The sequence below is a fragment of the Bubalus bubalis genome, chromosome 11, assembly GCF_019923935.1.
Source record: "Bubalus bubalis isolate 160015118507 breed Murrah chromosome 11, NDDB_SH_1, whole genome shotgun sequence".
NCBI classification, from domain to species: Eukaryota; Metazoa; Chordata; class Mammalia; order Artiodactyla; family Bovidae; genus Bubalus; species Bubalus bubalis.
The window spans coordinates 72,289,277-72,306,226 of NC_059167.1; the positions used below are offsets into that span (position 1 = coordinate 72,289,277).

Consider the following 16,950-nt stretch of genomic DNA (forward strand, 5'->3'; position numbering starts at 1 on the left):
TTAAGAACACAGACTTTAGAGCTTGACTGCCTGGGTTTGAATCTTGGTTTTGTCACTTATTAGCTCTAGAACTTAAGGCAGTGCTATGGACTGAATGTTTGCATCACCCCAAAATTCATATGTTGAAGCTGTAATCCCTTATATGATGGTGCTTGGGGGTGGGACTTTTGGAGCTGACACTGAACTCTCGTGAATGGAAGTGTCTCTCTCCACCATGTGAGGTTACAGACCAGGAACAGAGCTCTCATAAGAACCTGACCATGTTGGCACTCTGATCTCAGACTTCCCAGCCTCCAGAACTGAAAGAAATAGCTGTTATTTAAGTCAACTACTACTATAGTATTTTGTTAAAGCTGCTCAAACTGACTATAACAGCCAGATAATTTAACTTCTTTGTTCTCAGTTTTCTCATCTGCAAATGGGAAAAACAATGTATCCTACATCATATGTTTGATGCTATGTTTAAATATCTCTATACCTAAAACACTTAGAAGAGTGCCCAGTCCATAGAAGTTATCATTATTAATATAAATGCATCAGATACTCGTGTAGGATGCCCTTCAATTTACCTTCCAAATAATCACTCAATTACTTTTTTCCTAACTCTTCACCAAGGAACCTTCTGATGAGTCCCTGTATGAAGTGACTTCACAGAGATGCATTGACTTGAGATGTAAATCTGCACATACTCTCTGAGGAGTAACTACCTATAGAGTTTTTGATTTGAGCATCTGACTCTTTACCAATCAGTACATCATTTAGATGTGCTGCCAAGGAAGCAGAATTCAGTGACAGCTTGCAACTTCTGATTACCAGCAACACTGTTTGGCTATGAGAGTTTCCCCTAAGTAAACTGGCAAGGAACTGAGATTTTTTTTAAGCCAATTTTCCATTCACCTATTTTGTTGGCTCTGCAAACTAATCCATAATCATTTATAATAGTTTGAGATTGTAGGAAGTGAGCTCACAATGGCTTTGAATGGTAAATCTTGGGCAAGTCATTTCAATATAGTATAAAAAGTATCAATTTAGACTATACTGATATAAATTCTATTAATTTGTTGACATTGACTGGGATGCTCCTACCTTTACACTATCCATGTAGAACATTATGCATATAGGGTTCTGGCTAAGCCAACTTTTCTTGAAGTTTTGGCAAATTGTTGTTTTAGTCACTATGTCTTACTCTTTTGAAACCCCATGGACCGTAGCCCACCAGCTCCCTGGATTTTCCAGGCAAGAATACTGGAGTGGGTGGCCATTTCCTTCTCCAGGGGATCTTCCCTATCCAGGGATTGAACCCATGTCTCCTGCATTGGCAGGTGGATGCTTTACCACTGAGCCACCTGGGAAGCCCTTTGGCAACCTGCTTATTGACAAATGTATTGTTGTTGCAATGAGAATGTCTTTCCCCTCCCAAGTACAGAGAAAACATTTTTTACATTGGGCTTTTATCTCCTGCTTTTGGAAATAAAAAGGAAGTCAGATTACCCTTCTTGCATCTGCTCTTTCTCAAGTGCCCTTAATTTAAAATAATCAACATGTCAAAATGGCATATTTTTGATTGACGTGCTCTGAACTCCTTCATCTTTGTAAGGTCCACCTATTCCTCTTATTTCTACCCATCATCCAAGTCTTTTTCTTTTTCTAGAATGTATCCTATGGATTCAACTCATGGGACTCTTGCCATACGCATTACATAACTTGTTGCTTTCAAAATATGCCCTTGTATTGTGAATATTTGTTTTATGCATTTTTCATATCTCTCCAACTACATTGTTAGCTCCTTAAATATTTGGCTCATTTAATAAGTGTTCACAATCACACAACTTTAAAACTGCATTTTAGACGCTGAAATTGGTATGCAGACTACCACTGTTCTAGTCATCCATACTAAGAGCAGTAGAGTTAATGAGAACATTATGGTGGTGGTGGTTTAGTCACTAAGTTGTGGCCAACCCTTTGTGACCCCATGGACTGACTGTAGCCTCCCAGGCTCCTCTGTCCATGGGATTTTCCAGGCAAAAATACTGGAGTTGCCATTTTCTTCCCTGGGGGATCATCCTGACCCAGGGATTGAATCAGTCTTCTGCTTGGCAGGTGAATTATTTCCCACTGGCCACCTGGGAAGCTGAGAACATTACAGTATAATAAAATTGAATGCTTACTATACACTGAGTACAAGTTCCATATATATTTATTTATTTAATTCATAACAATTGGCATCATCCTTCATGGTTTTCTTCCTCTCACATTCCGTATTTAGCTCATGTGACTCTGTTAGCTCTACCTTCAAAACAGAGCCAGAACCTTCCCACTTCTCATCCAAGTCAGTACCATCCTGATTCCAGGCCCCATCATTTCTCTCCAGGCTTACTGCAAAATCCTTATAGCTGTATTCTCAATATAGCCCAGTGTCATCCTTTTAATGTTTTAAGTCATACCTCTGTTCAAAATGCTGCAAAGACCACTCACTTCTTTAGTGTGAAAGACAAAGTCCTCAGTGGCCTACAAGAGCTTATGTCACTGGCAAAGCATACGAGATTCCATGAAAAAATAAGATGAAATCTAGGTGTCCAGGTCCAATTTCTTTTGTGTTTAGTTTCACTTACTATAGGGGATCTGTGTAGAGGTTTTGCCCCTAAAACATGGATTAGAGTTCTAGTGCAGAACTGCTACATCTGACACCCCAGCACTTAAGTGCTGAACAATACAATACCCTGAACGACACAATCGCACCCCTTCCTGTTGACAAAAACCCCATAAAGCAGCCCTGCCCGTGGCCTGCTGAGGAGAGTTTGTTCTTCTAGAACTCACACTTCTCCATTCAGGCAACCCACTCCAGTATTCTTGCCTGGGAAATCCCATGGACAGAGAAGCCTGGCAGGCTACAGTACCAGGGGTCACAAAGCATAGGACATGACTGAGCGACTAAACAACAACAAAGCTCTGCTCTGCTTCTGAACAGAACCAGGCAGGAGGACCCTTGCTAGAGCCTAACTTGAAAGTGTTGCAGGAAGGGGGACCCCTTTCAGGGCCCGAAACTGGGCTCTTGTCTAACACTTGGAAATGAATTGTTCAAGGAGACACATGTGCTGACAAAGCAAGAGATTTTATTGGGGAAGGGGGTCCGGGCAGAGAGCAGTTAGGGTAAGGGAACCCAGGAGAACTGACTGTTCTGCAGTCTCGGGTTTTATCATGATGGGGTTAGTTTCTGGGTCGTCTTTAGTCAATCATTCTGACTCAGAGTCCTTCCTGGTGGTGCACACCTTGTTCAGCCAAGATGGATGCCAGCAAGAAGGATTCTGGGGGTGGTCAGACATGTGGTATCTCCTTTTGACCTTTCTCGAACTCTTCCGGTTGGTGGTGGCTTATTAGTTCTGTGATACTTACCAGGATCTCCTGCTGAAAAACAACTCATGCAAATGGTTACTATGGTACCTGTCCAGAGTGGGTGGTTTCAGTCAGTGTGCTTCCCCTAACAAAAGGATTGATAATAGGAGACAGGCTGGGACCTGGTACCCTTTGCTGCAGTGCTTACACCTGAACAAACATCTCTCCAGGAACACAATACAAAGAAACTTTAAAGGACTAAAAATAAGTGCTTGCATGAGAAGTATACAAGATACAAAAAGACCAAAAAAATTCTAACTACCACTTCTGAAGAACTGGGAGCAAACACAAGGTGTTGGGAGGAAAAGAAAGAGGGTACTGCACATGCCCTGTGCACTTAACATCACTATGCACACTGGTGGCCAAGTCATTTGCCATTTCCTACTCCAGGCAATCTTCCTGACTCAGAGATCAAAGTCACATCACTTGTGTCTCCTGAACTGGCAGGTGGATTCTTTACCACTGTGCCACATGGGAAGCCCCAACACTACTAAAGGAGTGGTGTGTGCATGCTAAATCGCTTCAGTTGTGTGATGTGAGACTCTTTGCAATCCTATGGACTGTAGCTCACCCGCCTCCTCTGTCCATGGGATTCTCCAGGCAAGAATACTAGAGTGGGTTGCCATTTCCTCCTCCAGGGTATCTTCTGGACCTAGGGATCAAACCTGTCTCTCTTTATTCTTCTGCATTGGCAGGCAAGTCCTTTACCACTAGTGCCACCTAGGAAGCCCCCTAAAGGAGTGGGCAAGCCACCTAAGCCACCCAAACCACCCCTCCAATATGACTTCTGGACACACTGCTACCCTCACCTTATATAAGGAACCAACTCACTCCCTGCCTCCAGGAGTGAATAAGGCAACCTGTTACTTGTTTTCACTGTCCTCTGTTTGCCTGGATTTCTTGTCTGACCTCATATCAATTTCTATTGATTGGGCAAGCCAAGAACACCGGCTGGTATCAATAATATGATGCTTCTTCCTTCATCACTAGAAACTCCTTTCCCACTTTTCTGGGCTGCTTCAGCAACACTGGCTAGCCTTGTTTTTCCAGACACATAATGCATCTAAAGTCATGGCTCTAGTTTTTTCTTCTGCGTGTGTGTGTGTGTGTCGGTCAGTTGTGTGTGACTGTTTGCAACTCCATGGACTGTAGCCAGCCAGGCTTCTCTATCCATGGAATCCTCCAGGCAAGAATACTGGAGTGGTTACCATTGCCTTCTCCAGGGGATCTTCCCCATCCAAGGATTAAACCTGAGTCTCCTGCACTGCAGCAGAGTCCCTGTGCCACCAGAGAAGTCCTTCTTCTGCCTAGAGTATAACAAGTTACTTACACAGTTGACTTTTCTTCAAGTTGGCAACTTGTCCATCACGTTCTTCCTGATTCCTGTCAAGCTCTATTCTTCTTCACACAGCACTCCTTTTTTTAATATACTATGTAAGTTTTTAGCTGCACATTGCCTGCTCTCCCCACCTCCACATACACTCCACAGGAGTAAAGTGGGACTTAAGCGATTTTTGTTTTATTCATGGATGCATCCCAAGTATTAGGGGAAACTGACCAAAACCATCCAAGCTGGCCAGGCACCACAGTAACTTAGTTGCTTCCTGGTAAGGAACAAGGAACTAACAAGATGGAAGAATTCCAGAAAGTTCAAAAGGAGACACCATATGTCCTACCAACTTCCCAGAATCCTCTTCGCTGGAATCCATATTGGCTGAACAATGTGCATGCCACCAGGAAGGATCCTGAGTCAAGAGTGATTGGCCAGAATCTAGGAAACTAACCCCATCAACATAAGGCCTGAGATTGCAACCACGGTGGCAGAGCAGTCCTCCTGGGCTCCCTTACCCTTCTACTCTGCGCTCGGGCACCCCTTCCCAATAAAGTCTCTTGCTTTGTCCATACCTGTGTCTCCTCAGACAGTTCACTTACAGCGTTAGACAAGAGCTCATTCTCAGGCCCTGGACAGGGGCCCCCTTCCTGAAACACAAGAGCCTGAAGTAGAGCCAGATACCCGAAAGGCATTCAATGAATACCTGGTGAAAAAGTTTAGAAGCTAGAATTTCCTTCTGCAAGGCTGCTGGTCTTTGGTTGCTGCTGCTGCTAAGTCGCTTCAGTCGTGCCGACTCTGTGCGACCCCATAGACGGCAGCCCACCAGGCTCCCCCGTCCCTGGGATTCTCCAGGCAAGAACACTGGAGTGGGTTGCCATTTCCTTCTCCAATGCGTGAAAGTGAAAAGGGAAAGTGAAGTTGCTCAGTCGTGTCCAACTCTTCGCAACCCCATGGACTGCAGCCTACCAGGCTCCTCCATCCATGGGCTTTTCTAGGCAAAAGTACTGGAGTGGGGTGCTATCTGGTCTTTGGTAATCAAGCCTTAATCGGCTTCCTAGCTTCTTTATTACAGAGTGACCAAACCACAGGGAGCCTAGCAGTCCTGGGAATAGCTCCAGAAGGAAGTTTGAGGTACTGAAGAGATCAAACCTAAAAAACTGAAGGGTTCAGTTCTTTTAGATGGGTGGCTGAGTTAGTAAAGACCAACGTACTCTCCTTTTATACGTCCACAGGTGTTTCAATTGGTAGCGTAAGTGACTTTGAACATTCTCCTACCCAAACAAATCCAGTGCCCCCGAGCCCAGCTGTGCGATGCGGGCCTTGACCTTCCCAGGCAGCTTCAGTGCCCTCACTTAGGTGGTTAGGCCGCGCCTAAACAGCGCTCTTTCCGGGGACGCGACATCCGTGACTCACGGACTAGGCGCCAAGTGACGCGTGCTCCGCGCCCAGGTATCCCTCTGGCCGTCGCACGGGCGGCAGCGCCGGTTGCCTGACAGGCGGCTGAGCGAACAGGCGCTTGAGGCCCCGGGCACGTCACGGCGGGGGCGGGGGCGACGGCGGCGACTTCCCGGCTCCCACCCGCGCTAGCCGCACGCACGCGCACTGCGCCCAGCATGAGGGTCGCAGCTCTGATCAGGTAACGCGGCGTCCACGCTGCCTTCCTCTTCCCTGTCAGCCTCTAGTCCTTTCCGACTGACCGGGCGGGAGCTGCCGCCGCCGCCGCCGATCGGGCGGTGTCCGTGCAGGAGCCACTCGTCGCGGGCTCGGCGGCTTCTCCTGGCCGCAGGAAGAGGCGGAGCCTTCGGGCTACAGCCTGCCGGGTCCCAGGTCCCGGGCTGGCACTCCTCCTGTCTGTCGGTCGCCGCCTCCCTGGCCGTCTGGGCTCCAGACCTGGGTTCAGATTGGATTTACGTTTTAAACTGCTGATGCCTGGGACTCACGGCCAGAGCGTGTAGTTCGTCTGACCCGGACCTGGGTCGGATTCTCAAAAGCTGTAATGGGCTGTGGAGTTTGAGAGGCTGTACTTGACGCCACTTAGTTTCCCCTACCCTTTTCTCTTCGTTTTTTTTCTCAGGATCCTATATTTCTGCGGGTCCTCCGGCCCAGCCTTATTCCCTAGGTTGCAACCAGCCCCGTCCCCTCTCACAAAAGACCGCCTCTCCCTCTTCTGCATCCCAGTAGTGACAGAACTGCTTCTGACAAGGATGTGCTTTACCTTGGTGTCAAGGATAGAGATGGAATTATCCTGTTTTATCCTAGTTCCAGCTGCCATTGCTTTGGAGACTCATTGCGTTTATAAAAGTGACTTTATGGTAACATACTCCACATTCCAAAAAGAGTTTGAAATCTATAGTAACCCATCATGTTTAGGGGTCTATGACGACCAAAGGCTGGTCAGTTTAAATGGCTCCATACTCGTTCTGTGAATTGAAACAAGAGGGAACAAAATAACAACATGCAAAAGGAAATTTAAACTGAACGTTTGTTTTAATTGGATCGATGTAGAGTGAGTTGCATGCAACCATGCAACCTGGAAGATGTCATGAAAATCTTTGTTCAGTACCTTAGGAAATTAATACTGGTTGAAAACAGTGTGACCCATTAAGAACTCTCGATATAACATCTTTTACTTCAGTGCCATTGTTAAGATACTAAGACTACAGTGCCAAAATAATTATTTTTATACAGTGAATTTCTTCTGTAAACTGAATGATTAAGCTTTCACCATTATGAATGAAATTCAGTTGATATAGATCAGTAAGAATAAAAAGCAGTCCAGGAAATGAGTAATTCACATCCACATGCAGTTTATCAAAAGTTTAACCATTCAAGTAAGACACTTAACTACAGTCTCAGAAATGTTGGAGGGAAAGAGAGAAGAAAATTGGTATAATTTATTACACTAGTGTGTGTATTTTTATAATAAAAAAGCTAATTACTTTTTAAAAGAAGCAATGTTGGAAAATTGTTGCTAAAATGTAAGATCTATATAAGTGTTGGAAGATATGCTTTAAGTTGGAGTACAGAACATAATGTGTACATACAAATGTCACTGCGTGCGTGGTTAGTCACTTCAGTCGTGTCCGACTCTCTGAGACCCAATGGACCATGGCCCGCCAGGCTCCTCTGTCCATGGGATTCTCCAGGCAAGAATACTGGAGTGGGTTGCCATTTCCTTCTGCAGTGATAAAGTGTGAAGTGAGCGAAGTGAAGTCGCTCAGTCGTGTCTGACTCTTTGCCACCCCATGGACTGTAACCTACCAGGCTCCCCTGTCCATGGGATTCTCCAGGCAAGAGTACTGGAGTGGGTTGCCATTTCTTTCTCCAATATAAATGTGAATGCATACATAATACATATATACAGTTGTATGCACATACACTTGAATGTATTTGGATTTGAATTTAATACTGTGAATCTACTTGTAATAAGTATGTTTAGTGTGTGTATGTGGGTGCACTAAGAGATGAGATATGTGTGTGCATTCTAGAGAATAAGAGAAACCAAGATTCTTACATATCTTTAGACTGTGAAGAACATTATTTTCCTAATACACAAAAGTTTGAGTCATTTAATTTTACAGCTGAATGGCATCTTGAGGATTAGTTAGGCCATTCTCTAATTTTATAACAAAGCATATAAACCCAAACACAATGAATAACTTAGCTTAGTATTCCAGAATTGGGAACTAAAATTCTGATCTTCTATAGGATGTCTCCCCTAACATATGTTATGTATTTTGTGATGTTCTAAGAAGTGAGTATGGAGAAGGCAATGGCACTCCACTCCAGCACTCTTGCCTGGAAAATCCCATGGACGCAGGAGCCTGGTGGGCCGCAGTCCATGGGGTCGCTAAGAGTCAGACACGACTGAGCAACTTCCTTTCACTTTTCACTTTCATGCATTGGAGAAGGAAATGGCAACCCACTCCAGTATTCTTGCCTGGAGAATCCCAGGGATGGCGGAGCCTGGTGGGCTGCCGTCTATGGGGTCGCCCAGAGTCGGACACGACTGAAGCGACTTAGTAGTAGTAGTAAGAAGTGAGTAAGGGACTCAGCCTTTTCCACACTTAATTTGACCTTAAAAAGCTTATGTTCTTAGAGCATTTGTTGGACACTGTTGTCCCACAGGGGGCTTCCCATGTAGCTCAGCTGGTAAAGAATCCACCTGCAATGCAGGAGATCCCCATTGGATTCCTCGTTTGGAAACATCTGCTGGAGAAAGGATCATCTACCCACTCTGGTATTCTTGGGCTTCCCTAGTGGCTCAGATGGTAAAGAATCTGACCTCAATGCAGGAGATCTGGATTTGATCCCTGGGTCAGGAAGATCCCCTGAAGAAGAAGGGATAGGCTACCCACTCCAGGGAAGCTCTCAAAATGTGTTACAGGCTGACAAATGCTGGGAACTAAAAAGGCAAAAGGGCCAGCTTCTAGGATAATCAGTTTCTTAGTTTCTTTGCTTATGAATAAGTCTAAACATTGTATTTAAAACGACTGCCTGTAATGTGGGAGACCTGGGTTCAATCCCTGGGTTGGGAAGATCCCCTGGAGAAGGAACTGGCAACCCACTCCAGTATACTTGCCTGGAAAATCCCATGGACAGAGGAGCTTGGTGGCTACAGTCCACAGGGTTGCAAAGAGTCGGACACGACTGAGTGACTTAACTTTCTAACTTTCAAACATTGTCTGGGGGTACATTTGCAGATTTTAAGCAAAGATTAGAATGAACGGAAACAGGAATAAAACAAAGGAAGGGAGACAATGATTTTTAAAAAAGAAGAAACATGCATAGAGAGGAACAGTAGAGTATTTAACCAAAATAGTATAATGGTTGCAATTCAACCTTATTAAAGATGAACTAACACTGGTCTTGTGATTTGCCTTAGGTAGATTTGGTACCAGAATTTAGAAGTCCCTGTCAATTTGTTTATTAGATTTATGACTCAGGCCTTATCCTGCCATCGTATGTGGTGATGGTTGAAAGCTGAAGTACTCACAGTACTGATGTTTAAGTTTATCAGTGTAATTCAGCATTTTGATTTCAACCTCTACAGAATTTGAACCCACCAAGTATGTCAAACTTTGTCACTTGACTGGATCTCAGATCTTTAATTTGATCCTTTAATTGGTGCTGGTGACCATCATTAGTGTTCTCAAAGTGGGAAAGAACAGGTACTTTATGTACTTTTTCATAGAAAATTTCATCTGAGAAGTGTATATAATGTGTTTAACTGGAATGTAAAATTAAATCATTTTTTATTTGCAAAACACTTTATATATTAAAGCAAAACTGCTATCAAAAACCAAAGAGTTACCATTTTAGCATAATCTTTGTTATGATGGCATATAATTTCATAAGCCCTTGTGAGTAGCAACTTTAGATATTCAGATTCCTTTGATCAGTTGCATATGCTGTGGAAATTACACATTCTAATGCAAAATAAGTCCCTCATATTCTGAAGAGCTGAAAAAAATAATGTGTTCTATTTTGATGTGTAATGAGTCTATGTTTAATAACAGTCAGTAACCTGATATTTATTTGTCTCCTTATCTATTTATTTTTTTAGTGGTGGGAAGGACAGCTGTTATAATATGATGCAGTGCGTTGCTGCTGGGCATCAGATTGTTGCTTTAGCAAATCTAAGACCTGCAGAAAACCAAGGTAAGTGTATGCATATATTGGAAAGTTCTCTAAATGACTGAAACTCCAGCCTCATAATTGCATTCTCTTGTTTGCAATATGCAAACAATTAATGGGAACTCATATCTGTAGCGCTGTTTAGATGCTACATTCTGTGCTTAGTGTTTTCCATTATGTAATATTTAATCCTCCTAAGAACTCCTAGAAAGTTACTCCTAGGCAAAGATACTGAAGCTTCAAGTTTTATAATTTTGTCCAAGGTAAAATAGTGAATACAGACTTGTAGAGCTGACACTTAAATCCTCTTACTTCAGAGCGCACTGTTGTTCCACTGCAAAAATTTTCCAAGTGTTGTTGGCAATGCACAGGTAAATAACATACAACTCTTTGGAGCTTGGGAAGTAAGACATATATGAATAAATGATAACATGTAACTTTTGTTATTAAAAGCATTCAGTTTAGTCATCTTAGATGTAAACTAAATGTGTGATACTTGAGAAAGCCATTGAACAATACATTTCCACTTTTTATTCATCTATGGTAATAAGGACATCTACAAATAATCCACAGACCTTATTTTAGCTACTTTTTTCAGTTTTCCTCCAATGAAATTTCTCCATTTAGATGTTTGTTTTTTTTTTTTTTCCTCTGTGTCCATTGTCGGTATCCAAGTTTCCTCTTTTAATATGGACACCAGACATATCTGGTGAAGGGCTCACTCTAATGACTTCATTTTAACTAATTACATCTTCAATGACTCTATTACCAAACAAGGTAACATTTTGAGGTATTAGATGTTAGGACTTTACCCCAAGAATTTGGGAGTGACACAGTTCAATCAACAAAATCTTTTTTTCTTTTTAATTGAAATATAATTGATATATAATACTGTATTCATTTTATGTGTATAACAGTGATTATATATATGTATATAATATATAATCATTTCACTATATAGTGAAATGATTACCACAATAAGTTTACTTTACATCCATCACCACACATAATTATATATATTTTTTCCCAATCAGACTTTTAAATAAAAGAAAAATATTCATTGATTTGCTTTTCATACTCTTTTATTATACTCATGCAACCATAGATGTTAACTGTTAAAATGTAACAGAGGGAGATTAAACTTGTCTAACTCTATTACTGCTTTTCTACTAAGATCTTTTTTTCATCCCCTTTACTCAGCTTCTTTTAAGATTCCGTGCTTTTGCTGTACTATTATTTTGGGATTAATTAAATGTGTATTATATACTAAAACACTAATAATTCCTGGCATGAGGTAGGTCCCCAATAAATTTAGTTTAATCTGAGTGAGTGAGTAAAAGTGAGTGTTAGTTGCTTAGTTATGTCTGACTCTTTGCAATCCTTTGGATTGTAGCCCACCAGGCTCCTCTATCCATGGAATTCTCCAGGCAAGAATACTGGAATGGGTAGCCGTTACTTCTCCAGAGGATCTTCCTGATCCAGGGATTGAACCTGGGTTGTGAGCAGATTCTTTACCCTCTGAGCTACCAGGGAAGCCAGTTAAATCTGAATCTTGCACTAGATATTTTTCTTCCTTCCTTCCTTCGTTCCTTCTTCAGTGCTGCCAGCCTATTGAATCTTTATTTTTATATCATTTTAGAGTTATTTTCTATTTTTTAATGCCCAAATAGATTGTTTGTAAACTTCTTGAGAGGAGAGGTCATATCTTCTATATTCCTTTAATTGTTCCTCAGCACTTGGGACAAATCTGTGCCCGTGATAGGCATTCACTCAAGGTTTATTGATTGGTGGATGAATAATGAACTAACTAGAATTAACCCTGCAAGGCAAGCAGTTATCTGAGTTTTCTTTCCTTCTCTGATTAAGAGCCAAGTAATGCTTGAAGTGAAGTGGGAATATAAAGATTAGAAGTATTTTATAGGAGGAAGTAGAACAGGTCCTGTGAAGGTCCTGTGGAGGGTCAGGTGTAAGCATACACTTTAGGATTTTGTATGGGTTTCTGATGATTAATAATAATAGCATTTTCAAAGTAGTATGTTTAGAAAGTGACCTCCTATTTCTGACTTTAAATAATGAAGGGAAAATTCTTTAAGGGTGAGTGGGAACTATACTACAACTTCTGTATTATAAAAGAAGCAGCAGAATTTCCTTGCAGGTTGTATTCTGTTACTTCAGGAAAGAATTTTCTTATCTTTTGTGGCCAGTCAGGCAAGTAAGTTTTTTAGGCTTTCTATCTTTAGAGGTGTTGGTATTTAAAAAGAAGATTGTTTATATAATACATACATGATGTAATTTCACTCCGTGGAATTTTTATCTTGTCTTCAACTTTTCTACATGAATAGTTATAGTTCCCTTGTACTGAATCACTGATGTACAGATTTTGACTTATACTGTGTTTACATTGAAATACATTAGTTAAAAATATCCTGTCAAAAATTCATTTAATACACCCAACCTACTGGTCATGATAACTTAGCCTAGCCTACCTTAACTCTGCTTAGAGCGCTTACATTAGCCTACAGTAGGGCAAAATCATCTAACACAAAGCTTCTTTTATAATAAAATGTTGAATATCTTATGTAGTTTATTGAATTCTGTAGTGGGTGGAAGTGAAAAACAGAATGGTTCTTAAGTATATCAGTTGTTTGCTGTCTTGATCATGTGGTTGCTTGGGAGCTGTGGCTATCTACTGCTGCTGCCCGGTATCACAGAGAGAATGGACCATGTATCACTAGTCTGGGAAAAGATGACAATTCAAAATTTGAAGTACAATTTTTATTTAATGTGTATTGCTTTTGAACCACTATGAAGTTGAAAAATCCTGCTTTGAATCATCTTTATAATCTTCCTTGTGCTTAAGGTTCACTAGCAGGGTGGGTAAGATGACAGGCAAAGTATATCTTTAAATTATGCCTCTTAGTGGAAGGCTTCTCTGTCCATGGGATTCTCCAGGCAAGAATACTGGAGGTTGCCATTCCCTTCTCCAGAGGATCATCCCAACCCAAAGATCAAACCCAGTTCTCCTGCATTGCAGGCAGATTCTTTACCAGCTGAGCCACTAGGGAAACCCTAGAATATTGTTAGTGAGAAAGAAGTTAGTAGTAAATGTAATTGGAATATTACAAACTAAAAGCTTGAGGAAATCAGCTGTACTCTCATTATAATGGAAGCAAATAGATGGCTATGGGTTGGTGGATGGAGAGAGTTTAGCTAATCTTGATTTAAAATCAACAGGATGTTGGTGATTATTGAATGATTCATTGACTGGCTTTTTTTCTCCCCCTAAACATGTAAAAGGAATCTTAACGAGGAATGACTGGTAGAGATGACTCCAGTATAAAGTTGGTTAAACTAAATCATAGCACTGAGTTTTCAGTGGGTAGTCTGGAAAAGAGTTTATCCCCATAATGGGGATAAATATGAACTTGTCATAAAATTCGCAAAGCTATCTCTTTAAATTTGTAGTAGGAACTTTTGTGGCATGTTAATTGAGGTGCTTCAGACAACAGTGGAGCCTTTTGGTTTTATTTGATCTCAATCTATTATTGTTATCTAGCTTCCATTAATAAAAGTTACGTTGTGGTTGGGACTAAATGGAGCCTTAAAGGAAAATTGTCGTTTAGGTTTTTGAATTCAGTAAAATGTTGTAATTATTTTGCTAACATCAGGAAGTTTCTGGCTGAGAAACTCAAAGTTATTTAAATATATTAATTCGATTGTATTAATTGTCTTTAAAGCTAATACATTTAAAGATCTAGTTTAAATTTGAGATGAAGGTAATCTAAGAGGCTTTTAAGTTACTTTGGCTATATCTCTCCTTCCTACTGAAACCGGGACTAGACAGATTTACAATAATAATATGAATACTTGGAAACCAATCTGTTGTATGAGCCAAAATCTGATAGCATACTGTGGTGATTTTGATTATTGAAGGCCCTTACAATATAATTTTTCATGCCTTTTGATAAAATTCTTTCACATTCAGTGGAAAGCCTAGATCTGCTTGGCATATATGCATATATACACATATATGCACAGATACACACATATATGTCAAACATTGTTTTGTAACTTTTTAAAAGCTTAAAAATGTTTTTTAACACCTTCCTCATCATTATTATTGTACCATAGCATTTCTAGATATTGTGTTTGCAACACAAATACCCTACAAAAATGTAAGTGTTATATAGATAAATTTGAGAGATAATTCATACACTCTCGCCTTGTTAGAGCATCTTAAAGCTGCTTAGCCTAGGAAGAATTGCAGTTAAAACACCTATTTAATATGGTTTATCCTCATTTTTTATAGAAATTCATTTACCCACGGAATCCTTTATTTTTTCATCCAGTACCTAATAATATCTCATGGGATTTCTATTCTGCAGGACATACTTTAGAAAATACTCTTCTTCAAAATTATATTAATAGCTGCATAGTATTATGTGAATATACTATAATTTTAATCTATTGATATTATAAACAATGCTGTGATGACTATCTTTGCACATAATCTTTATGTATATTCATGATTCTTTTTTCTAAAAAATAGAGTAAAGAAATCAAAAAGCCTATTCCAGTATATTTCTAAGTTCATTTGTATCACTAAAAAGGTTCATGTGATTCATCTGTTTTGAATATTTTTGTTCTTATTGATATTTTTGAAATCAAGTTGTGTTGACTGCTCTCTAGGCAGTGAAACTCAGGTGGACTTTCAAACCCACTGTCTTTCATTCTGTTTGATTATTTCCCTTTATTTGTTGCAGTGGGGTCAGATGAACTGGATAGCTACATGTATCAGACAGTGGGTCATCATGCCATTGATTTGTATGCAGAAGCAATGGCTCTTCCCCTCTACCGCCGTACCATAAGGGGAAAGAGCATGGATACGGGACCAGTGTACACCAAATGCGAAGGTGATGAGGTTGAAGATCTCTATGAGCTTTTGAAACTTGTTAAGGTATGCAGAGCGACTAATTACATTTACTGAGTTTAGTATGTAATTTAGTAAATTATATTTACTGAATTATTTATTAATAAATATTTTATAACTCCAAGCAGCCCAACTATTCTTTGAAAAGCTATTTTGTCTTTTCAGTTAGAAAACTGTTACTATGCCTTTATATTAAATATTATTTAAAAATAGAATTTTTGGTATAGTCTGGCACTGATAATTGTCAAATTATATTTACCCAAGTTTTCCTTAGGATTTTGGAGCTGATGAACTGTCAATCATGTTTTTAGCAAATATTTTTTTGAATGCCTTGTTATATATAGTTCTAGGCACCGGGGATAGGACAATGAATAAACAGAAAAAGTCTTGTTTTGTTGGAGCTTACTTTTCTGTAGGAGACAGGTCAGTAAGCAAACACATAAATTATATGCGTGGTGATGTAGAGCTCTGTGAAGAAAGATGAAGCAGAGTCAAGGTGATGAAGAGTGCAGTGAGTGGTCCAGAAAGACCTTTCTGCTTTGGTGAAATTTAAATAGACCTAAAGAGAGACTGAGCCTTACTTTAAGTTCGTGAAAGAGGTTTATAAATTAAATACTTAAGTTTCTGAATATAAGAGTTTGCAGCAATTGTGCATTCATTCTTAATTTCTCTGGATGGAAAATTGAGGAGAGAAAGTATGGGACTTATCTATCTACTAGGTACTATACTTAGTAAATGTTAATTAATAGATATCCTTTTATATTAAGCAGTCATCTTTTTATTCTTATTATAGTCAACTATTTGAATACAGTTCAGTACTCTTAAATATGAATTTTATCCAGTCAACTACAGGCAATTCATGTAAGGTGTAGCTAGTTAAATAGAGAATTTAAACCAAATATTTCCTTGATGTCTTAATATTATTTTTACAAAGGAAAGAAAATTTCTGTCCCTTCTTGTACCAAGGGACATTGCATTTTATTTTCTCATTCTTTAGAGAAGTTAAGCTTTTCAGAAGTTATGTTATGAACCCCTGTCATGAAAAAATTTGCTAGTCCCAAATAGCTACTTTAGTGCTGTACTTCAGATTTGATGCTGATCAAAGCCTAATATTAATTAAGAATTTTGATTTTAAAAATATATGAAACTCTTCAATTCGTTTCACTTTGAAAATATCTCTTATTTTCTATGTCAATTCAGTTCAGTTTAGTTGCTCAGTGATGTCTGACTCTTTGCGACCCCAGGGACTGCAACACGCCAGGCTTCCCTGTCCATCACTAACTCCCAGAGCTTGCTCAAACTCATGTCCATCGAGTTGGTGATGCCATCCAACCATCTCATCCTCAGTCATCCCCTTCTCCTCCTGCCTTCAATCTTTCCCAGCATCAGAATCTTTTCCAGTGAGTCCATTCTTTGGATCAGGTGGCCAAAATATTGAAGCTTCAGCTTTAGCATTAGTCCTTCCAATGAATATTCAAGACTGATTTCCTTTAGGGTTGATTGGTTTGATTTCCTGACAGTCCAAGGGACTCTTGAGTCTTCTCCAACACAGAAAATTCTTATTTTTATTTACCCTTTAAAAAACAAAACTGATAGGGAAAGAATGGTTCTATAATTTACTATTTAGAAAAAAAAAATTGCTGTTTGGATATGGGTA

General features: G+C 40.0%; 1 protein-coding gene across 1 annotated transcript in view; it reads left to right on the forward strand.

Moving 5' to 3' along the window:
• Positions 1-6,204: 6,204 nt before the first annotated feature.
• DPH6 (diphthamine biosynthesis 6) overlaps positions 6,205-16,950 on the forward strand; it is a 191,254-nt gene continuing 180,508 nt past the window's right edge. Inside the window, exons 1-3 of the mRNA XM_006057193.3 lie at positions 6,205-6,362; positions 10,293-10,387; positions 15,127-15,320. Coding sequence (XP_006057255.1) covers positions 6,340-6,362; positions 10,293-10,387; positions 15,127-15,320 — 312 coding nt within the window. The 5' untranslated portion in view covers positions 6,205-6,339. The remainder of the gene's footprint in view (positions 6,363-10,292; positions 10,388-15,126; positions 15,321-16,950) is intronic.